This window comes from Brachyistius frenatus, unplaced genomic scaffold, assembly GCF_029030835.1.
Source record: "Brachyistius frenatus isolate BFR_SWC_R1_liver_20210118 unplaced genomic scaffold, ASM2903083v1 Contig_9, whole genome shotgun sequence".
Taxonomy (NCBI): Eukaryota; Metazoa; Chordata; class Actinopteri; family Embiotocidae; genus Brachyistius; species Brachyistius frenatus.
In genome coordinates, this window is record NW_027210608.1 from 7,255,029 (window position 1) to 7,279,445 (window position 24,417).

The 24,417-nt window shown below is 39.8% G+C and overlaps 1 protein-coding gene across 5 annotated transcripts in view; it reads right to left on the bottom strand.

Moving 5' to 3' along the window:
- Positions 1 to 250: 250 nt before the first annotated feature.
- The window catches only part of tln2a (talin 2a), a 94,090-nt gene continuing 69,923 nt past the window's right edge, over positions 251 to 24,417 (bottom strand). For 3 of the 5 annotated variants that reach the window (XM_069690550.1, XM_069690548.1, XM_069690549.1), the window contains 29 exons: positions 23,732 to 23,851; positions 22,999 to 23,196; positions 22,732 to 22,871; positions 21,989 to 22,082; positions 21,727 to 21,816; positions 21,509 to 21,631; positions 21,267 to 21,410; positions 20,445 to 20,606; positions 20,010 to 20,150; positions 19,690 to 19,871; positions 18,286 to 18,418; positions 17,667 to 17,768; positions 16,978 to 17,148; positions 16,633 to 16,779; positions 14,466 to 14,567; positions 13,514 to 13,633; positions 13,203 to 13,349; positions 11,931 to 12,097; positions 10,731 to 10,914; positions 10,431 to 10,556; positions 9,179 to 9,295; positions 8,786 to 8,971; positions 8,446 to 8,553; positions 8,223 to 8,328; positions 7,476 to 7,600; positions 4,728 to 4,916; positions 4,447 to 4,629; positions 3,862 to 3,987; positions 251 to 2,981 (listed from right to left, as the gene is read on the bottom strand). In XM_069690550.1, the coding sequence (XP_069546651.1) occupies positions 2,853 to 2,981; positions 3,862 to 3,987; positions 4,447 to 4,629; positions 4,728 to 4,916; positions 7,476 to 7,600; positions 8,223 to 8,328; positions 8,446 to 8,553; positions 8,786 to 8,971; positions 9,179 to 9,295; positions 10,431 to 10,556; positions 10,731 to 10,914; positions 11,931 to 12,097; positions 13,203 to 13,349; positions 13,514 to 13,633; positions 14,466 to 14,567; positions 16,633 to 16,779; positions 16,978 to 17,148; positions 17,667 to 17,768; positions 18,286 to 18,418; positions 19,690 to 19,871; positions 20,010 to 20,150; positions 20,445 to 20,606; positions 21,267 to 21,410; positions 21,509 to 21,631; positions 21,727 to 21,816; positions 21,989 to 22,082; positions 22,732 to 22,871; positions 22,999 to 23,196; positions 23,732 to 23,851 (4,062 nt within the window). In that variant the 3' untranslated portion in view covers positions 251 to 2,852. Of the gene's footprint in view, positions 2,982 to 3,861; positions 3,988 to 4,446; positions 4,630 to 4,727; positions 4,917 to 7,475; positions 8,329 to 8,445; positions 8,554 to 8,785; positions 8,972 to 9,178; positions 9,296 to 10,430; positions 10,557 to 10,730; positions 10,915 to 11,930; positions 12,098 to 13,202; positions 13,350 to 13,513; positions 13,634 to 14,465; positions 14,568 to 16,632; positions 16,780 to 16,977; positions 17,149 to 17,666; positions 17,769 to 18,285; positions 18,419 to 19,689; positions 19,872 to 20,009; positions 20,151 to 20,444; positions 20,607 to 21,266; positions 21,411 to 21,508; positions 21,632 to 21,726; positions 21,817 to 21,988; positions 22,083 to 22,731; positions 22,872 to 22,998; positions 23,197 to 23,731; positions 23,852 to 24,417 lie in introns of those variants that run through there. The other 2 variants (XM_069690552.1, XM_069690551.1) reach the window with 2 other exon arrangements.

Below are 24,417 nucleotides of genomic sequence, written 5' to 3' on the forward strand. Positions count from 1 at the left end.
TCGATTGAGCATTTATCCATTTATTTATTGAAGGCTCTAACTCTCTTGAGCAGCTAATACATTGTGATTTATTTATGTTTCACTAAAGAAAGGACTATTAAAACATTCTTCAAAATTTTCAGTCAGATTTTTTGCAGTATTCATTCTTTTTTTTGGCAATGTATGTAAAACTGGTTTCTTGAAAAACCAGGAAGTGACAGTCACATTTCTGTCTATGGCTCTACAAGAGAAAGAACCACAAGAAACTCCATTACATTGAAATGCTTTATTTTCAGTGAATACAAAAAATAGTTTTATCGCGGTCAGATAAATATCTTTTATATTGTTTGTCATCACTTATCTTTACTGATAAAGCGACTTCCTAAATTTTTTTATGTTAAGGGAGGAAAGAAAAACATACAGAACACTTCAATTACTCCACAGCATTGAAATGCGTCACAACATCTTAATGGTGACAGATATATCGAAATGTTCTTATTACGTGTATCTTTCATAGAGTCTTAAAAGCACAAGAAAAATCCATCCATAAAATTTCAGTGACTTCATAATGCACAATAAAGCAGATTACAGACTCAAACCTCTGCTCTGTCGTTGTTTAGAAGCACTGTGGTGCATGCCCATGGAATGCAGTACAAAAATGTGTTCATATAAGTAATATACATGTACAGTATATATTACTGATGTTACATTTCAAACAGCAACACATTTTTTGGACTGGCACACAGTTCCTCTGTCATCTCCAAAAGGCCTTGCATGTGGCAGACAGAAAGGTGAAGGGCGAGCAGTTGGGTTGAACACTTAAGAGGAAGCAGTACATTTGCAAGTGTGCCAACAAATGTTCAAAAACCCACAGACATGAACCTACATTTCCAAACAATAACTTGTCCAGTACCTTCTATTGAATGATGAGGTGAAGCTGTCACTCAACGACACCGGATGCTGTATGGGCTACGGACTAAGGCACTAATAATAACACTACAGACTTGACTGATGAGCAGTGGACCCACTCTCCCTCCGTTTTTCCTACGCTCAACAAACAAAACACAATGCCAGAAAACACATCTGAATTCAGACCAAACTCTTTAAAAAAAAAAAAAAAAAATGGAAACAGACAGTCTGTCTGGTATACTGTCAGTATGTGGAGGTCTGAATCATTCTGTATCTGAAGCACAAAGCCATGCATTTTCACAGCAGGACCTAATCTTACAAGACACTGTTGTTTAATATTGAAACACAGTCCATATAGTAAGACGAGAGAACAAAACACATATCACAATCAAACTCGGTAAACAAAAGGCTCTTCCTTTGCAGCAAGTAGCATATTCAGTAAAGTCGCACAGAGCACCCCGAAAAAGGAGAACTGTAGTGATTAGTGTTGCAGTCACTTCACTTTCAATTCACTTTTTTAAAATTGTATTTGTTAAAATCAGCTTATTGCTGTTACTTTCATATTCAGTATATTGCTGCTTCCTGAATGTACAGAATTGGAAGTGAAACGACAAATCAATCCTGGGCAGGGATTGAGTATTGCTGCAAAAATGACTGTAATCCCTCTCTAAAAATATCAACATAAGGACCAAAGTAAATCTGCAGGGTACAATTCAACTGATTCAAGAGGTCAGAGGTATTTTTTTTAGTTAGTCTTAATTTGAGTGATGTAGGAGTCAATCAACCTGCCAGGTTACACAAACTATCCACTCTTTACTGAAAGTAAAACAAGCACTGAACTACACTATATCATCTCCTGGATTATTAAGTATTAAGTATGCACGGCATAAAGGAAACCAATACTGCCCCCTAAAGCACCAGCCATTTTATTGCATCATGATAAAATTCTGTCCATACTGGATGGAGGTCTCAGTATCTGAAATGATCACCAATAAAAAAAAAAGATATTTGAAGGATTTGGGAAGATATCTAATATCTTTCCTGGAAGCCACCCAAGCCTGTGCTAGTGGTAGCAATTAAGCGAGACTATTTCTGCCCTCAAAAAAGACCCCTCCTCTGCTAAAAATACTCGTGAGTAATAAATATTCCTGCTATGGTAATATTTCGTCCCGTGTAGAAAAGCATTAAGAAGATATTTTGCATGTAGAGCCCACAAATATCGGCAAAAAAAAAATAAAGACAGTAAAGAAAGGTGCTTGTATAACTGGCGACATTAAATGAAGATTCCCAAAAACAACTGTGCATTATTGAAATTTACAGTATGGTCCACGAAACACCAATATGCAAAATCCAACCTCCTTCATATTCGAGTTCATGGCCACTGAATTAAAGTCAAGACATGCCACAGTGATTTACGGACAGACATTAAGGTGCCAACATTCATCCAATGTCAGAGTACCGAGCTGAAATGCTTTTGCTCTCAGCGTGCAGTTAAACAGCTATGAGATGTGAACAGCAATACAATCAGTTCTTCATTTTAAAGTTGATGCACTACAGCTGCAAATTGTGAAACAAAAGAAAGACATTGTAGAGCTTGTGGACAAACGTGAGAGCACATGAGCTGTGTTGTTTGTCCTAAGCACGTCACATTCTGGTTTAATCAGTCATAGTACTTATGATATACATGAAGCAGTTCTTCAGTCGAATCCCCACAATCTTGATGTTGTTTTCAGGAAGTAGTCAGTTCCACACAGTAGCATTTCAATCTTGCTAGTAGTTGACTTTAAGACCTTTCCATGTGATGCGGACTCAGTAAGCAGTGGTCACTGCAGACTGGAGCTTTACTGCTTTGTTAAATCAGTCACATATAGTAGGCCACATAGCTGTCCACACGTGCCATTAGAAGGACACAATTTTGCACACAAATACAGATGTGCGCTTCACACCGGTTTATACAGCAGTGATTAGTTGTTGTCCTCTCGTAGTTCGGTGGGCAGGAACTTGTACTGCTGCTGCCTGATCTGAGCCAGTTTCTTTCTGGCTTCTTCTAGCTCTCTCTCCTTCCTCAACATCTCTTCCTGGGCTGCAATAATCTACACAGACACACACACAGGGGAAGGGAGAGTATTTAACATTGCAAATATATATATATATATATATATATATATTTTTTTTAAATCTTCCAAACACAGCGTATTTTGACCAGAGACAGTGTTTTTCTAAACCCCATTAGTCCCCTTTTGGTACAAAAGTCACATATTCTATGAATATTAACATATTTAAAACCTGTTTACCATCTCTCAAGGTATTGTCTGTGACTGACGTGTCTGTGTGTTTCTTTGTGTACCAGTCTGAGCATGTCTGTGTTTGAATGCACTTGTACTAAACTTAAATTCCCACATTTGTATAAGTTACAACTACAGGATATGCATTGAGAGTACTTGATGAAGGAGACAAATATTTTATGAGAAAGACTGACAACATGATGAGACAAAAGGATGGAAGAATTAACCTAAAAGCTGAGGGTGTTTCAAAAGTTGGTCAACATTTTTTAGAGACATTAAGATCAGTGCTGCCAAATGGTGCACAGCAGTGAGTGACCATGTGGTACAGACAATTCATGAATGTGATACTAATGGGAAATTATTTGTGAGGACAGACTTTTGATTTCTTGGCATCCAGGTTTTAAATCAATATTTAAGTGCAATTTTTGCTAATGCATCTAAATGCTTATCAGTTAACAGGTTATCAATCCAACTGGCAATGTGAAACAAACTTTCACAAATGTACTCACTCCTCAAACCCTGGCATTACAAAAAGCAGGTGCTTGCTATCTTTTAGTGCACTAGGGCAGATGTAGCTGAAATTAAACTTCATAATACATCAGAGACGCCTGAAAAAAAACGTTGGAAAGAATTCCTATTTAAGCAGCAAAAGCTTGTTATGACATTAAATGCGATTTGAAAGCATTACCTGTGCGATTCCACCCACAAACTTTGTCTTAACCACCACGTTGGCTTCTTCCGCTTTGTCAAAAGCTGCCTTCTGGGCCGCCCGCACCAAATTATCTGATGCCTTCTTCACTGCATTTCCAGCAATCTACAAGGAGAAGAGATCAGCAGATAGTGGTGGAAGAGGAAGATCGTTTGAATAAAAGTAGCAAGAGAACAGTGTAGTATTATCAGCAAAATGTACTGAAAGTAGCACAAGTAAAAGTGCTCATAATGCAGGAAAATTGCCTCTATACGTATTGTATTATTACATGTAATGTAATGTTTTAGTTTGGCTTTTTTTTAATGATCTTAAAAACTAAATATTAAGTAGTTTAGAAGTAGCAGAAAATTAAACTACCCAAGTACAAGTAGCTCAAAACTGGAATAGAAATGAATGATTCCAAGTAATCAGATTCTTTTACAAAAGACAGGCAGCAAAGAATGGCAATAATATGAATCAGTTAAAAGTGCAGCCATAAGAAATATAGAGTAAAAGCTGGTACATTTTGACACTGCCCTCTCCATGTTATGATGGCCAGTTGTTAAAACAGCTGAATAAAACTACCTGCAGCCTCCTCATGGCCTCAGAGTCCTGGTCAGCCTTCACCTTACAGGCCACCAGCAGCTGGGCGGTGGAGGCCGCTACCTGTTTGGCTGAGGAGATGAGCTTCTCCTCGCTGGCGTGGCCCTGCACTGAGGCGTTGGCTGCCTCGCACAGGTTGCTGGTCGCCGCCGCTACCATACGTGCCTGGAGCAAAGAAAGAAAGTTAATTTGTGATAAAAAAAAAAAAAAAAAGGAATTGTGCCTCAGATTGTAACCGAGGTACGACGACCCTCAACACTTACAGCAGAGATGAGCCCCTGAGACCACTGTCCATCGTCCACGGCATTGGCAGGAATGGAGCCCACTTTTCCTTGAGCCACCAACTCTCTCTGAGCAGCTGAGGCTGATTTGACCAAAGCACTGGTGGCTGCGGCAATGGACTTGGCTGCCTCCAGGATCTGCTCCTCAAAGTTCAGCGTCTCGTCTGCTAACTGAGGGGGAAGAAGACCAATCGGTCAAACGGGATGGAGCCTTTCACGGGAGTAAAATTTAAGAACTTAACTACTAACATCATAAAGATATACCAAGTAAAAATCCGGGCTGATCACTCCTGATTATGATTTGTAATTCCGTGAAACAACATGAAACTCAACATTTTGTAGACACATTTCTAAGAGGGGCTTTATTTATCAGCTATAAATTTTTCCATAATAAACAATTTCCCCACCAATACTGACACACTCAATGAAGTGATACAAAGGACAACTTCCAAAAGCTTTACACGGCCAGATACAAAGCATCTCTTTAAACTGCAACAGCTGATAGGGAGCTGCATACAACCGGAGAAGAAACAAGACTCTGTATTCGACATCCAATCATACTTCTGTCTGTCAGTTTAAACAGACACATAACACATACTTTTCACACACGCACACATTCACACCACAAATCTGTAGACAGAGCGGGACACTGTAGGAATATGTTTGATATATAGTTGGGACTGAATAACAACCTAATATATCAAACATATCAGACAGAGCCCTGCAGAGAAGGCCTCCGGTGGTGGGGGGCAGGCAGGGAGAGAGGAGAGGGGGGAGGGGGCTGGGGGGGTTAACTGGGAGCTAGAGGACATAGACTGGGACAGGTTTAAGCTAGAACTAGCACAAATGGATGGATGGGTGGGTGGGTGGTGGAGGAGGACAAGAAGGAGGAGGAGGAGGAGGACGGGAAAACACAGTAAACATGGTGACATTTGGGAGAATGGGATATGACGTAAGATAATATTATGGAGGTTGGGTTTCAGTTAGTTATTCATGGCAACAATAGGGATAATATCAGATGCAGAAATAAAACAGAAGTAAAACTTTGAAGGACATGAATATCCAATGAACTGGGTAAAGGGCAAACATATGAGGTTGTTATAGAAAGTTCAAATTAAGAAACTTTGGTTAAGGTTGTAAACTTAAAGCAGATGGGACGAGAGACAGAGAACCCTTTAAGTGAATGTCACAAAACAAGACATTTGATTTTGTTTCTGTGAAATTGCTCCCTGTACAACTTCTGATATTAACACTGAAAATTAACAGATGTTTACAGAAAGGCACAGAGCACTGTGGATATACCTTAAAGCATTCCTTCAAAGGACATTTGTCTATTACATAGTGCTGCAAACTCAGCCATCTGAAAAGATATCTGATCAAAATAAGATGTTGAAGGTAAAAAGGACCAACGCACTTAATTGTTACAAATATGCTAATTATGTATGATTTTAAGTGTACTGTTGGGGTATATATCCAAATAGTATATATTTAACTAATTCAGTGCTCAGATTTCAAACAATAATACTCAGTGCAGAGTGTATGAAAATACTTTTTCTCAGATAGACACAAATTTGTCTTTGAAATAAATGTGTCTACTAAGTACATTTCTTAAACATCTATTTTAAGTTACTTCATACGTCTATTCCATTATTTCAAAGAGAAATACAGAAGTGTATATTTAACTCACCTATATTTATCTGTAAGATGTAGTTATTAGATTTTAAACAAAAACATATGATAATGGTGTTTAAAGTCCCGACAAAACAGCAGTCCTGCTGAAGCCCACTTGTCACAGAATTCCCAATAATTGCAAGGGAGATAATTAGAGATTTTCCATCTCTAAACAAATGAACCAACATTTAACAAAAAGCAACAAATGAATACAAATATGTACAGCTGAACTTTGAATGTATTATTGCCCTGACCCAATAGCTACATCATACCCACTTACATTCATTTTGTGACCCTTTGCAGGGGACCCAGCCCATAGGTTGGAAACCTTGGAATTAAACTAATTACCGGTATAAAAGGCGTTTAGAGCAGCTGCACCAGACCAGCTCTAATAATTAAATGCTACTTACACACTGATGCATTATTACCAGAGTAATAATAGCAGTGTTGCTATTCACAATTCTTATGTATTTTTTACTTTAAACAACAATTTAAATAAATTAATTAAATTGTCTTGGTACTTTTACTTGAGTAAACAATCTCAGTTCATCCATTACTGGAATAAAAACTAGCCAACAGTACATAAAAAGCACTTAAAGTCAACTTAATGCAGCAAGAAATGGGAAACTTATTATTATTATTATTATTATTGTTATTATTATTATTATTATTATTATTGGGTCAATAATTAATGTATATAACACTTTGGAGGCCACATCTGATCACTACTCGTCACAACTGGTACTTATACATGTTATACTTAATTAAATTTTTCAAAAAATCTCTCACCTTTTACGAACGTACTATTTTGAATGCAGGACATTCATTTACATTTATATTATATTTATAGAATTATATTTTATGACTTCCTCCAATACAGAGTTTTTTTTTAATGATAAACATGTCTTCTCATGTCTTTAAGGTATAAAAGCTTTAAACTAACAACAGAACAAAATTTCCTTTTCTCTACTGCTCTGTAGCTCATTTAGTAAAAACACTGTGGTGACATCATTATTCCCTCAACCTCTCCAGCTTGTCATCCATCATGTAGTCACCCACCTTTGGCTTGGCTCGGGGTTTGAGCTGCTCTAGCTTCTTAGCAGCTGCTTCAATGGACGCGGCCGCTCCAAGCAGCTCAGTCTCTGCAATCACTGTTGGATCCTCGGGGTCCACCCACTCTGAACCTGAGGCATACGAACATGATTAATATTTGAACTTAAAAAATAGGAATTTTACCAACACTTCACAAAGCAGTGTGTGAACAGAGCATGCCTCAAACCGTGATCATAAAGAAAACAACCAACACTGTCACCACACAGAAAAAGGGGTGCCACATATCTCCAAATCCCATGCATAGCTGCCATTCACTGCAATGAAGATGGAGTGATTTATCTGAAGTGAGATGGCACATAAAACAAAGATGGACGGAGCTGGCTATGTACTGGAGAAGCCTGACAGCAGCTGGATTTTGTGAGATTAAATAAATTGATGTTAGCGGCTCACAGTCCAGAAAACAGCGCTAACTTACCTCCATCTGTGGCAAGAGAAGGATGACAGGAATATTAACGAAAGTTTGTTTAAGGGAATGTTTCTGTTTCTCTGTTACATGGAAAATGATATAGATTTTGCTACTGATGTAATGACCTCTCACTGGGAATTATAAACAACACATTTGGTTAGATACTTCATTAGTAAGTAATACAAGTTATGGCTTACTGACGTGAACTTGAGTTCATCACATATAACACTGTAAAAGGAGTTGGTGTGTAACGTGTGATGATGTCATCACTGTGTGTGAGCTGTTACCTTTCATGGCCTCAGCTGTCTGAATGAGCTCTGTGACGGCTCCCGCCACTCGTTTGGAGCAAGCTGCCAGCAGCTGCTTCTGCTCTGCGGTGGGCTTCTGCAGGACCTACACACACATTGAACAAAAGCAGTGTGGGAGCAATTAGAAAGTATCTAGTGTCTAACACACAAAAATGATCTCTCTCCTAACATATAGTACTTACTGGCACAATGTTCAGCTTACCATTAATACTTGTTCTAGTAGATCAATGTATCCGATTGTACACTCGGATCCGAACATCAGCGCTCTGTTCTTCACGTCCTCACTGACCTCAAGATGGTACGCTGCTTGCTGAAAGAAAAAAACACACACACTCCACATTCAACAGGAATGTTTACATTCACTTTTATATTTAAATGTGTTTGGGTCCTCAAGTTGTCGGTCTCATTATTGTAAGTTTAAGTTCTGGTTGAATTTCTCTCAGAGAACATACAATGTTCATAAAATGAAAAAACAACATACATGTACAATGTGTTAATGTTGTTAAATTTTAGGTTGTTTTACTGGTAGGGATAAAAAGCACCTTGCAGGTGGTGAGCATGTCTGAAATGGCTTTGCGGCTGAGGTTGGCTGTATGGATGATGTCTTCTTGGCGAGCAGAGTTCCCTGCAGCCACTGCTTTAGCAGTTGCCATGGTAATTCCCTTCGTCATGCGAATGAACTCCTCAGGTGTAGTTGTCTTATTGGGACCGTCCTTGGACTGAAACACCTGCAGAATACAAAGGACAGGCATAAAACTGATTTGATTCAGAGACTGATAAAAGCTGCATCTTCCTCAGTGTTTCTAGAAATATACAAAATAATACTCATCATCATTCAGCATTAATCAGTCATGTAAAGTCCTTGTGACACTGCTGAAGACACATTACTGCTGTCCAACATCCATTTATGTCCTCGGCCCTCCACCCGTACTCACCGCCATTTCCTGTTTAATGCACTCGATTGTGGCCTCCAGCGCTCTGGTGCCCCGAGTGGCCTCGTCCTCCACAGCCTTGACCGTCTTCAGCAGGGACGTCACGTTGGTCACCATCACCTGACAGAAAAAGTATGCAACACAGTGTTCATCCACACCGATGGCAAATTTGCAAGGCTGGGGCACGAAACATGTTTTTATGTCACCATCTCCAAATACAAATAGTTTAGACCAAAAGACTTAAATTTACTACATTTTACCATTTAAAAATTAACCAGAAAGAATAGTCTGTCTTATGACTAATCTAGAAAATTAAAGATGAGTCTAATCAAGGTGCTTGTCTGCTCTGGTGCACACAGGCCTGAAGACACAGTAACAAATCATATAATAACAATCCAATATTGCTACAAGGCAGTCTTGAGAGATATTAAAGTGATATGAACTTCATGATACAGAATGAAGTACAGTTTGGATCAATTTAATTTGGGGTGATAAATTAAACATTTCTAAATGTGTGTAATATTGTAGTTATTTTGGAACAATGAAAGAACATGGACAACCACATCCAGTTAAAGATTTAATACATCACACTGAAAGCTAGGGGGCACACAGCACCCATGGAAGACAGCCTGTGCCCTCAAGACTTGAAGCTAAATCATTTACAATATTTGTTTTCACCCCAGGCCCTAAAATTGCACTTGAGCCATGTTGTTACCATCTGAAAGCCTCCATGACACTCTTCTCGTCACTTCCCTCTCTCCCTTCTGACACCCCATGACAAACTTCACAGCTAGAGGTGATAATGAGCAGTCAGCTGTGTCGTCAGCGAGTTATGAACTGTGGCTTTGGAAATTTATACTGCATACTTGTCGGAGAAAAGGATCCAGCTGATTTATCTTGGTTAGAAATTTCCTATTCTCCTGAACATCCTGGTCACATTATTGAGACACAGTTTAGCTGTTGGGAACATGGTTTCATGGTGGCAGGTAGAGTTGATTAATGGCCCTGCCTGAGGAAGAAGAAGAGGATGTCTGCTGTGCATACATACAGCATGTGAGATAGTGTAATTATTTTCATCAATTTAGATTGATGTCAGCTGCAAAGGAAAATAAGTTTTCTATTCTATTTTCATCAGTGGAAAAATAAATGTGAGCGAGGTGGTTGGTTATTCATCAGAAAACAAAATGATCTGACTTTGAAAGAGGCTTTTAAATTATATGAGAAAGTTTTAGTACTTGTAAACTAGTCCTCTCACCTTGGCAGCGCTCTTCAGTTGGTACATAGATGGATCATCTGCTGCCTTGCCAGCGGCACACTTGGTGGCACTAATGAGCTCAGCCAGCGCCTTGGCCACATCTTTGACAGCGTTTATCAGAACCACCTAGAGAAAGGACAGATAGACACACCAACTAATCACCATGCAGTCTGGGGAAGAGAAAGCACTGAAAGGTTATTGCCATTCACGGCTCATTCTTCCATAATTCCTCATGATAACAGCCACACTGAATGAAGGACAAACAGGAAACTGAGGGGACAAAAAGTGAGATTGGCTGACCTGTGTCTCAGGGTCATCAGAGCCAATGCTGGCAGCTCCCAGTTTGACCACATCTGTGAGATGCGTAATGGTTTTGGCTGAGGAATGGGCGGCCTGAGCCAATTTGTCCTGACCAGAAGCTGCACCCGACACCAGCATCTTTGTGTCCTCGACCAGAGCTTTGGCTGTCTTCAAAATGTTTTCCCTGACGGAGAAAAGGAGGAGGCAGAAAATAAAGAGGAAGAGACAGGAAGTAATGAAAGAGAAAAAGAGAGGATCAATTAAAGTAAAGACACAAGAAGATCTGACAATAATCAATTAACTGCCTGAGCTTTTAAGTAGCAAATCATCTTTCAGACAAAGGTGTTGCATGTTCTTTCAATGAGTAAAGTCATGATCTTTGCCAAAACAAATAAATGTGTGTGAATTAAAATAATGTACGCTGGCGCCCATCTCTTTTCATATCAAAGCCGTTTCTTCATCAAAGCTTGTTCAAACAGAAGGAGGATTGGCAAGGTTATGTAACAAGTCAAGAAAATATTTTTTCTTAAACTGACAAGAGACATTGTAGGAAGCTGCTGCAAAGTTTCTTTTTGATTTTTGAGGGAGCTGGTTGACATCATTTGAGATTAAGTGATTTGTTCTCTTTCATTCTTCCCCGACGCTGCTTCTCTCCGTTTATCCTTTATGATTCTTCAGTGATGTACAGTACAATTCCCCTCACAGCTATCTGTAAGGATCTAGGTTAATCATTTTTGGTCAGAGCGACATGTATTGTGACAGGTCTCGTCTTGGATCATTGGATATGAATCTCTTTGAACTGTGTTCATTCAGAAATAACTGGGCTAATCAAGTTTAAGTCAAACAAAGAATCATTTTCCAAAACAAAACATGTTCACACCTATGTGGCATTTCATGGACTATAACCAGTATTTTTTTTCTATCTTATATATCTTAACAATGGGAAAGTATAAGAGCGAGAACAGTAAGAGATAAGACAATTCCTGCTTCTTTCAAACCCTCAAGGTAATTTGTGGTTTCTAACAGCAGCAAAGTCCTCCCTGTTTGGCAGCTAATATGTCATTCTGTCAGTTTGAGATGAAAGATAACAAGAGGGCGGATTTTGGACTCCAGCCAGGTCTTGTACTGGTAGACTCAGTGATGTCTCGCACAATCATATTCGTACACAAACACAAAATTAGATACATTTCAACTTCTAACCTGTGGTCAGCGAAGGACTCGTCATTCTCTGCATTGAGTGTACCGGCGGAGGCAAACATGATGGTGGTGTCCAGATCGGCGATGATGCCCGACACCGCGCTGGCTGCCGTGATGCAAGCTTGAGTTCCCTTGTTGCCTGCCTGGAGAGCTGAAAGCACCAAGGACACCTGGGGACACAGACAAACATCACACCCTATAATCACGCAGGTGAGGGAGAGCTTGACATGAAGCAGATTGGATTTTTTTTTTTTTTTTATACCATGGCTCACTGAAAAGCAGCTGAATTGGTGAGTTCTATTTTGTCTTTTGTATCGTAAAAAGCAGATACAAGTTTAGTAATTAATAGTAAAGTAGTGTTATAATGTTTTATTGGTTTAAATAGAGATGAATACACCTTTACTGGTCAAAACAGAATACAATCTTTTTTTTTTTTTTAAATCGACATACTAACATCCACCTTATATTTTTTGTGATATGAATCTCCTTGGAAAATGATAAACGGTGCCTTTAAAGAGTATTTATACAGTACTTGCTGTGACAACAAAATACCATGTTGGCCCAAAGCATTACTCACTCAGTGAAATGAGTACGTGTCAAACTGATTTCAACCATCTGCTTTCCTCACAGATGCCTGAGTGGCAGCGAAATTTATTAACTGATATTTCCAGACTTCTGCTCGCACAAAAAAGACCATGACACTTGAATTCTTAAAAATAATAAGTAAGGATATCAAAACAGAACAAGCATGATATGTTACACAGACAAACCTGTGCTCTTCTCTTCTTCAGCAAAAGAATGACTATAATAAAAAATATCTAAAAGGTGAAAGAAGTATCAACGATCCAAAATGCTGTGGATGCTCATAATTAAACAACAGTGGGATAAAAGGAATAACAGCACAAACTCACAAGAGCAGAATCAGATCATGAGAACAACCCAGCCAAAAAATAGCGCTTTACTATTTCAGTTAAAAACAACACTGAACAGAGTTAACTTGATGTTAATCACACCCAGCCAAACAGAAAAATCTCACACCACAGAGATTTGGTAAACAAACACAAAAACAATAAGTGATGTTGGCAGAAGAGGGACAGCCCTGGTTTAATGCATGGGGCAACTAAGTTGATCAATTTAGCTTCAGTAGTGACATAATTATGTCGAAATAATTCTGACAAATATTGCAGATTATAAAAAAGCAAATGTGGTTAAAAAAAAAAAAAAAAAGGAGGAACATTTTTACTCGGAGGTTTTAATATCAGGATATAATAATACCTTCTCTGTGACTGCACGGGCACATTCAATGAGCTCTCGCTTGGTGAAGCCATCAGAGGGGATGATCTGCAGAGCCCCCGCCTTCTGGACCAGGAAGATACACCCATGACCGAGTTCCTGGACTCGGCTCTTGATCTGGAAACCAATCTGCATAAATAGAAAACATAGCAGTACAACACAAAGTTACAGAGTTATTAATTGTCATTTAAAAAAACAAAACAATAGCTTATATAAACATAACCTGCCACACTGATGAAGCAGAGCTGTTTGATGAGTAAGACTGTCTGTGTTTGGGTGGGTTTCGTCCTCACCTCCTCTGGCTCAGCAGTGTAAGCAGCCAGTCGCCCCTGAACGGCCAGCTGGCTGTAGTCCACGGTCACCTGAGAGGCCAGGGCTCCCAGCTCATCTGGACAAGTCACCGATTTAGTCATCTGATGGATAAACACATTGAATTTCAGCTTAAACTAAACCACACAGGTTTACGTCAGCTCATTTATTGTTTGCTTCATTACAAAACAAAAATATGTGTTTCCTTATGAATACAATAAGTGTGACATCATACTCCAGAGTCAACAAGTTGAACTGGTAAATATTTTAATGGTTCTGTGATTCAAGGAGTGGATGGACCTGAATGTAGACTTGGTTTGAGGTTTTGGGAACATTCTTCTTTTACTGCAGTCAGTTGTGATCTACATACTTGTAATTTGTTTTGGTGGCTGGGTTTTCAAATTTTAATTTTCAAATCTTAATTAAAGTTATATCGAAAAACTTTTAATAAAGGTTTGGCAGTAAACATTGTTAAGTTCTGTTCACCCGGCCAAGTTTATATTTGTCTTATAAGAATTTTCAACTTGACTCTCCCATTTAAAACATTTTTTTTTTTTAGAAAAGTAATAAAACGTTACATTACTTTGATTAAGTAATCAAAATAGATACATTAGTTATTACATTTTTAAAAGGTTAACTGAGAATCTGTAACCAATTCAATTTCAAAAGGTATCCTCCCGACACTGTCAGTTGTTTACAAACACATTTTCTTTTTGATTTAACTCACGACATATTTTACATTATGTATTATGAATTAGCACCAACTAGCAACCAGCAAGCATTAACTAAATTTATACGGTTTGCTATGGTAGATCAACCACATTTTGATGTTCTGTTTCATCATAAAGTTTTGATCTACTTTAGATGACTTCTCTGTAAAGAATTTTTTTTTCGCATCTCTGAAAAAGTCTGCTCGGAATTCATTTGACAGCTTACCATTTCCTGAGCAGTGACAGCAATTCCCTTGGAGTATTTCACCATGCTGGTCTGGTAATCCACAAATGAGCCGTCAGGTTCAGGTGGAGTACCTTCATCCAGCTAAGGAAAGACATACACACACTCAAAGGAGTTAAAATGGCACTGCAGTTTTAATTTTAGGCAAGATTGGTTTGTCCTTCACAATAGACGCAAACATCTTCAAACATGAAGACAATCAATCATTCAGCTCCTTAGCTGCAATGACATGTTAAATCTAATCTACCCTTCAATTATACAAATTCTGCCAGGTGTGTAGGCATCAGATCATCTGCAGCCCAACATTAATGCAATTTCATATTCAAATACTGTACACATTCAGTATGAATGATAAACACTCATTATAAATTATCCACCAAACCCACTCTGTAATTACAGCTTTAAAGTGGCATCAACTACAGAAACATCTGATCACGGGCTTCCAGTGTAAACTTTATGTTTCTAGCACTGCTGCTAAAGTAGATGTTCAACACGTGAATGTGATGAGAACTGACTACATGTTGGGAAAAAACATGCATGTACTGAAATTAACCTGTAATATCATAAGTACATGATGTTCGCTTCTTCCGCTGAGAGAAATAACACCTTAAAATCTGCAGCCTTGACTAAGTTCATCAGAAAAGCCTTTTAAATCACCTCTGCTCAAACCACAGTGGAGAGTGACCATTATACCGATGGATTATCTGAGAGGATTATCCCCATTTAATCAACTACTCTGAGTGACACGGACAAAACACACACCTGCATGCTCAGCTTGTTGACCTAATATGAACCATTTTTGTTAATTAATCATGATCATGAGTTGATGTAAAGACACCGTTGCCTGTGGTGAACCCACACATCTTTTTTACCTTTCACTCAGGAGGGTGAGGATGTATATAATTAGCTGATGCTATTCCTGACTGTACTTGAGATAAAAGGATTTTTCTTGCCTCGCACCTTACGTGTTTGCCAATAATTTGACTGTTAATTGGTAAGATTGTCCAAATGGCCTGGCACTGACTTTGAATGGTTGTGTTGACGGTCAGGTTTTCTCTGCCTCAGTAGCTTGTGATTTGTATTTATATGTTAATCAGTGTATTTTTATTGATGCCTGGGAAACACTGCGGTTGCATAGGAACAGCAACTGGAAATCATGCTTGAAAAAAAACCCCGAACTCTTCATTTGAAAATGATGGTTGCTTCTGTGAACCCTGGAAAAAGATTAGGAACGTTCCCTGACGGTTCCCCTGTAGTCAGTATCAGCTTTCCAATTCATCCCACTTATTTTCTTTACAGCCATAAATTGCAATCCAATCCAATTGTCAAATTTTTTATTTTTTTTTCCACTGCACAATTTTACCAGTTTACACTAAAACTTAATGTGTAATTTAGTCTAAAATAAGTACAGTAGCCCCATTTGTGGTGTACTATAGATAGTTGGGATTATTTTTCCTTGCCATTTCTGCTTGTTGACAGTGATAGGTAAAGGGAGGGTATGGAGACAGCTGTGATAATCCTTCAGTTCAGCAGGGGGTTTTGATCGTTTTAGGGTAAACTCAGATGATTGTATTAGCAGATTTGCAGCCATATCGTTTTGTAACACAAATGAAGACAGAATAGAGCTGTCAACTAAAACACAGCTGGTTTTGATCTGTATCCGATGATGGTAAAAGAAAGTCCAACTCAACCTAAACATTAACCAAGAGTAAATTAAGGACATCTGGATGAGGCACCTGTCCTGAATAATCTTCAGCTGAGTACACAGCAGCTGCAGAATACCTCCCAGACTTTTCCCTTTGAAGGTTTCTCAAGGTGTCCACCTGGGAGGACACCCTGAAGGAGCGACTACATTTGTTTTACCCTGCTTGTCACTGGGACACCCCAGGGACCTCCAGGAAGAGATAGAAAACGTGGCTGAGGAAAGGATGTCAAGACTAATGGGCTACTGCTGCTAAAGAAAGAGTCCAAACACGTAACAGTCTGTCTGTCACTGCAGACAATCATTATTCAAGAACTAGAGATGCAGGATTCACTGAAACGGTGTAAGCATTAGAGCAAATTAAAAGTGTAAAGATTCTACGCTGTGTCTTTTGATTATCTGATGCAACCAAGCATCAAACAGACCACCATACTCCACAGAACCCACCTTGGCCATGGCTTCTGCAATGGACTCCACCATTCCTCCCACCATTCCCACCTCACTGGCAGCCTCATTCAGCGTCACCATGATGTCGTCAACTGCCTCCTTCATGAGCTGAGCTGCTTCTGCGATGGCATCATGGGTGTGTGATGCCTGTGAAGTGTGACAAGCACACGTGAAATATTTGTACATGTGTCATTACTATAAGTGTCAAAAAAATGGACCTTCATGGAAACAGATAATTATCCTCACTGAAGCGGTTCAGATAATCTTTACAGGTGTGGCGCAGCAGTGAAGCGCCACTTTAAACAAAGTGCAGAGACAATGAAATGGAGCATAAGATGGACTTGCCTTTGGATTTCCTCCACCCTCCTTAGCAGCGTAGAGCATCTGCAAGGCAGACTCCGCCAGGGTCTTAGTTTGATCCAGGAAAGTCATTTGCTGCTGGTGGTCATTCAGATTGGAGGCCACGCCCACAGAGGCCTTAATCAGTGGTTCAAAGTAACCAGCCAGTTGGGTTACCTGAGGCAAAGAGGGACAGTTTTTGATGCGTTGTGTGAAAAACAGCATCAAATTCAGCCTACATATAACTAAATATGATATTTACACCTGAGCAAGTAAATGAATGAACCTCATCACCAGTTGTTATAAGATGGTATACACATAAGTGTGATAAACCTTTTAGATATTTCGCCTATTGGGCCATATTTTCCAGACCATTAATGCAGAGGGAATTGTCCTGGCAGATTTTAATCATTTTATAATAACCTCATTTATGACACAAAGAAATTCTGGTAACCTGACAATGCTGGACAACAACACGCAGTAAATAGTGGTGAGTGGTGGGAGTCAAACATGCATTATTAGATATTGATGCATATAAAAGCAGCAGCATTTGTCGTAGTATTAATTCTATTCATATCGGCCACGCCTAAGGTAATATGCAATACTGCTGTGACTGAATACTGCTGCTAAAAAAGTATGACTTTGTTGCTCCACAGTTACAGTATAATAGCAATTAATTCCCTGCCCTATATTACCTTATGTCCTAGTTGGGCAGCTTCGCCCCTGGCAGCGGTGGAAACAGGGTCAATTAAGTGGCCAATTTCCTGCACGGTGGATGTCAGCTGGTCCTGTAGTGCCTGAAGAGAGAAAATAAAAATAAATTAGTTTTTATGTTGCTTTTTATGGGAGACAGAGGTGCATTCAAATAAGTCAGCTGGGACCTGCTAAAAACCAGGAAACTAAGCAGAGATACTTGCCCTGAGCAACTCGAGTTTCTAATATGCAAGCTTAAACTTTTTGAAGCTCAGCAAACCGGGTGCAAGTGTCAAAACCTGATCTGACCAGTTCTGCTTTAAAATATACCAGTCGCAGGGCATAAGGATCCAATGGACTCCAAACTGTACTGTAGGATTACTACTAGAGGGCACCTTTCAAAATACTGTTTAAAAAAATAAAAAAGTACCTGACCAAAAATAGATCTACAAAAAACAGACAAAATTCAACAAAAAGACCAGAACAAAACAACAGACTGTGAAACTGGCTATGGAGAAGCAAGAAAAAGTGAGCAAAAGAGATGAAATAGACAAGGACAAACACACAGACACAAATGCAAACAGGGAAAAGCTATCAAACCATCTCCTGATGGTTGCTTACCTCCAGGGAGATGTCGTCCCTGCTGGGTAAGTTCTGGCTGACGGCTGCCAGAGAGGCCTGCTCAATGTCCCGGATACATTTGTTGATGTTATCAATCGACGAGTCACACTCCCGCTGGCCGGGGGCCTTGTCCCTGAGAATGAAATGAGAGCAGGATAAGAGGAGAAACAGAGCAAAAGGAGGCAAAAATGAGTAATGAAGAAAGGAAATAATAGACACAGGAAGAGAGAGAAGAGCAAATGTTAACACAACGGAAAGTTATTAAAACACAGACAGGTTCTGGGATGTCTTTTTAACATCTTGCAGGTTTCTCATCTCACTGCTGCTCAGGTAACATCTGCTCAAATGTGGCCTGTATGCGAGATCAAGCTGGGAAGCCAAATTAGCTTTAAAGCTTCCGAGTTGTCTGGGTCTCCGGCCTCATGGGCAGAATAAGCTGGTTAAACATCCATTCCCATACATGGCGGCACACTGAAAGTAGAACTAAAATAAGACCTCATCCTCGCATGCAATGATACCGACAAAGATATGAAGTCGGCTTTTGCAGGATGGAGTCAATCACTATTTGTATTCCTTGGCACCGCAGTATATCATTGAATTATATTGAAGGCCGGGGCCAAACTCCCACTCCCGAATTTGCAGTATAAAAGGTAGAGTGTGATAAGGGCATTAGAATTGAAAGAGATGCTAAGCCGGCTGTGTATGAATGCTAATGCACAGATGTTGTGAGACGAGCAGGAACCTTAACATTCAGTGCGTTTGACACCGGGAATTAGTCCCTCCTCGGCATCACTTTTGTTCTGATCAAGGTCAGGTACAAAAGGTATGAAAGAGGAGATTAAAAATGTAAACTGCATAGGTATAAGAACAAGTGCATGTCACCCCAGGGTACAGCTTTCGGGCATCCTTTCTCAAGGTGTTTTATACAGCAGTGCAAACCGACAAAAGGGAGGGAAAACTGTATTGTAGTCCAAACTTTATGCTGAACTTCATCACCTTACTTTTACATTTTCACCGTCCTTAATCCCTACAACTTCATCAGGTGTCAAAATTGGATTAAAATGATGATTTGGTTTTATGCTGGAGTCTCACAACCTCATATAAAACCAATGTGTTGTTTTTTATCAAACTCCTTTTAATAAAAGAGCCAGGCTAACTGTTACCCTCATTTCAACATTCATGCTAAGCTAAGCAGCTGCTGGCGCTAACTTTATATTTACCTTACAAACTGAGAGGTGATTGATCTTCTCATATAACTGTCAGCAAGAAAGTACATGCATATATGCACAATCAAATTGTCAAACTGCTCCTTAAAGTGCAACTTTTAGATGTTGTATTTTATCAGCTTTTCTGTTTCTTTTACATCTAGTTTGTAAAATCCTGAATAAATGCACGTTCACTAACCGGATGGCTGTGATTAGACCCTTGATTGAGTCGGAGACGGTACGCGAGTGACCAGCAAGAACAGACCACATGGGCGGGTCTTTGGGGTTGATAACCAATGAGCGAGCAGTCTTGAGCAGATAGGTGGAGCTGTCGAGCATAGAGCACGCTGAATGGAGGATTGGTTCCTGTGCTGCAGAGCCCTGTAGGAAAAACAGTGGAATGTAGACATGTAGACATATATGCATTTATTACCATGTCTCGGTTTTGCAGCCTATGTTTCCTGTAAGACTTGTATTGATATAATAATACAAACCACACTGATGGTCACAGAGCCGTACCTCGTAGCTGATTTGAGCAGGGACGCTGGCAAACTCTGGGTTGGAAGCAAACGTTGTGAGGTTTTCCACAGCTTCGATTAACGGAGACGTGGCAACTCGACACCTGTTCCTGTTCTCCTCTGAGAAATCACCATCTAAAGCCTAGAAATTGAGAGAGCCAGAATGTCAAGGTGCAGGAAACAAATGTAATTCAACTCAATTGTCTGTTACGCTTTCAAACTCAAGAGTCAAGAACGATACAAATCACTGACAGATGTTTGATAGAAATGACTTTTTGGGAACAATAATGAGCTGGTGTGCATCACAAATGTTTCAGAATCGACTCAAAGGAAGACTCCTCAAAATTATCCCACACACATCACAACGGACGTTGCTGTCAAATTAAACTCACATGATACACCAATTAAACAAGAAATCCAAAAATAGAAATCTTACCTTGATGGTTTTGACCAAGTTGGCGGTGCTGTTGGCCACCTCCTTGGCAGACTGGACAAAGTGCCTCTTAGCCACAGGATTGGTTGTCTTGGAGGAAGCCAGACGGCAGGCGTTGCACAATGCTGAGGTGTGCTTGGCAACAATGGTGGCTGCTGAGAGCACCTGACAGGTTGAAAAAGAACAAAATAGTAAATTAGCAAATAATATATGTATTTGTTGATGATACAGCATAAAATGCTTATCCTCTGTGTCTTTAAAAGTTCTGTTTTTTTATTTTATATATTTATTTTTGTCATTTTTATCTTCATTACACATAGTCATAATAAAGACAGAAAGAAAATGTGTTGAAATGAGAATCGGATGCAAAAGAGGTCAAGCTGGATATCAAACCTGGAACTCTGCTAACAGCATTTGCACCCATGTGGAATGAATATGTACCTCTATTATTTACTATTGTTATAACAAAGTTCTGATTTAAACTGTCGACCGGAAAACTTAATCTGTTTTTGTAGAAATTCAAAGGAGTTCTGGATGTTTTCTGATTGTGGTGATGAGCAGTTGATGAATACACTTTCTGTCTCGACACTTCTGTTAAACATGAGAGGCTGGTTTAATTTAAAGATGTAAAATTGCTCACTGAGGTGTTCATGTCAACATGAGCCTTGAGCTCAGGAACTCCTTCATATCAGAAAAGTGTAACAGAAAACAAATAAAAAATGATAAAGCGCAATAGAACAAGCAACAACTGCAGCAGTTTAAATCATGCTTAAGGTTTCATTCATCCAACACATTGATCTCAGAGAATATTGTACATGCATGTACCTGGGAGGGGCTGCTTTCTGGGTCAACCAGATTCTGACAGGCCATCTGGATTGCCTGGTTGGCTTTGGCAAACTGGATGGGATCCACCAACCCCTGGTGTCCTGCCTGACTGTTGGGATCAGAAACACCCACCAGGTAGGAGGCCTGAGGAAAAATATTACAAATCAATACTAATAAAAAGGAAATATATGATCCACCAAAGAGCCCCTGTAATGTGAGAACGGTTTGTCTGCATGCTGTACTTGTCCTGCCGCTTCAGTCAGGCCACACAAGGCTTTGGACGCTGATCCCACACAGTCTCCGAATGCAGACACATCGCCAGTCTTGCAGTTCTGAGAAATACCAGCCATGGACTCTCCCAGGACCTGGATAGGACAAAGAGATGAGGAATGAAATGCCTAGCTGTGTGTGCAGCGTTGTTGGTCTTCTGATCACTAGGCTGTCTGATTTGGAGGCTTACCTTGGAGTTCTCCATCACACTCTCGATGCAGTCAAAGTAGGAGAGGTCACTGACCGGCTCATTGGGGTTGTCCAGCATTCCTCTGACAGCCTGAGACACGAGTGAGCAGTGGGAGTTTTATAAGAGACTTTGCAGGTCGTATATTTTTACTAAATTCTCTCGTATTTCTACTAGTTCACGGAAAATAAGCCCATATCAACCCCTGTCAAGCATTTGTAGACAGGATGGTGGGTAGATCACAAGGTGGGGAGGTTATGATTACCTCCAGTTCTCTCAGGGCGTTGTCACACTCCTTCTGACCAGGAGCCTGCTGTGTGCACAGTGTGATCAGCTGGTTGATGCTGTCAGTCACAGCTCTGAAACAAAGAGAAAGAAAATCACACACTGGTCCCTGAAGGTACGGAAAGAAGTACCTTACCTTGCTTCAGCACAAGCTGGTTTTGACATGTTGGAGTGTGAGTTTTAAAAGAAAGCTTGCACATGCATCATTGTATAGAGTATATCTCGAGGCCTGTTTTTTCTGTGCAAGCTTATGTAGTTCAGATGTTTAAACAAAAAAACAACAAAAAAGTGAGGTTGGCAACTGCAATCAGACCCAAGAAACTGAATAACCTGAATAAATAAACAAGAGTGAATTTTGCTGATAACATGAACATCAACACAAAACACACTTACCTTGATGGATATTTGTACCATGGTTCAATATGCTAAAACACTGACATGTTTAGGATGGTTTTGGACCAAAAGCAGCAAAATCGGATTGTCAGTGTCAGTAAAACACATTTCAAACTCAGTTTTATTGATTGACTGGAATAACTGGGTCTTGCCTTCGACAGCTATATTGACAGCTCAATATTTGCTGTGAGTCTTATTGGTAAATCAGCCCTGTGACCCTCACATCTTAAAATCTATCATTAGAAGTTGTTGAGGCATTCCATCTGATTCCAGTCTTACAAATCAAACGTAAACATAATGTGTAGGTGTGTATGTGGCTAGTTGTGGTACCTTGCAGCAGCAGCTAGCAGGTTCTTGGCATTGGCGGCTGCTGGGTCCACAGACAGACTTTTAGCAGCCAGCAGCAGTTTGCTGGAGGCCATGGAGATGTTCTTCAGGTTACCAACCACCTGCACCTGGTCATCCTTTTTCTGAAAAGTCATAACATCAAACACACACTGACATGTGAAGATATTTTCAAAAGGATCCGAAATTGTATTGTTAGGGAGCTTTTAAAGACTTTGGCGTTACAGAGAACTGATATACCACAAGACCAACCTGAGTGTGCCCAGCCATTTCTATGCCAGCATCCAGGAACTCATCAAAGTCTTGGCTGAACTTCCCCGAGGCCACGGCCAGCTGGCTGCTGGAGCCTCTGGAGGCGTGGACCACGTCTCCGGCTGACTGGTTCAGGTCTGCTGCCGTTTGGTTCAGATCACTCTGGGCCTCCTGGAATGACTTGGAGGCCGGAGGGATCTGAACGGAGCACACAGATGAGAGAGTCAAGATGAAAGACGGAGATTTAACTGTGGCTGTAAATAATATCAGGACAGTTACAGACCGTGTATAGTAGGTGTCACAGTAACAACAAGATGTTAACCATACAAAAGCATTCAATGAGTTAAGATAGAAGTTAAAACAAACTTGAGTAATGTCCTTAAATAATGATTTAACAATTCAAAAGTCATCACAGCCTTGTTGAACAATGAGTTATGTGCATTTCAAACAATTACTCACAATTAAAAAGTGAGAGTGAAGGAAAGAAGTAAAAAGCAAAATTAAAGTATGACACTTTCCTTATTCTATTCCTGTCAGATTAATAATGCTGCTGCAACCTGTAGAAATAGTCACTGAAATAAAACCTAAAATGGTATTTATAGGCCTGTTTTGCTGTTAACTTACATGTGTCATTACTTCTATATTTCTTTTATTCGCTGTGAGAACTGAAAGAAACCCAGTGGTTCTGGTGTTACATTGGCAGAGCTCAGGTGAGAGGCACACAAAAACTCACAGTTTCAATCAGCAGCTTCTTGCTGGCCTCCCCGATGCTCTTGAGAGCCATGTCAACATCCTTCTGGCCAGGCAGACAGTTGACGCAGTTATTCAGGGAATGTGAGACAGCCTTGGCCACCTGGAACACACAGCAGGGTCACAGCAGGCTGGATTAAAGGCTGTTATCTATACACAAATGTGAGTACAGGCGACCAGGCTGAGCTAGAAATCTGAATTCAAACTGATAATGAGAAGGAGAGTTGTGCAGAAAAATAGACGTGTGTGGGTGTGCTTACTTAATGTGCTAAAAATTGCATCTCATTACAGAGGCCAAAACAGAAGCACATGGCATGACAGAGACCTTAGTGACGCAGTTCACTGAGAAACAAACAAGAGCCAATACATTAACAGAGAAGCACAGGTTTCTTAACTTAACTTGTATCCAAAGCACTTTCAAATGACAAAGTGGTCTTAGATCACACTTTTTTTAAAGAGGAAAAAACAACCCCAATTATGTTTTTGCGATTCTCTGATTAATTTTTCGGCATTGCTATTGCATGATTTATTAATTTCAGGGAGAAAATAAGGACGACGAGGCATAAATAATTAAGGCACTTTTCCTGTGAATGTGCCACCAGGTTTATCATAGCGTCCCTTTCTCAAATTGACAAGTGTTCACTTGAATTGTGTATTAGCAAACACATG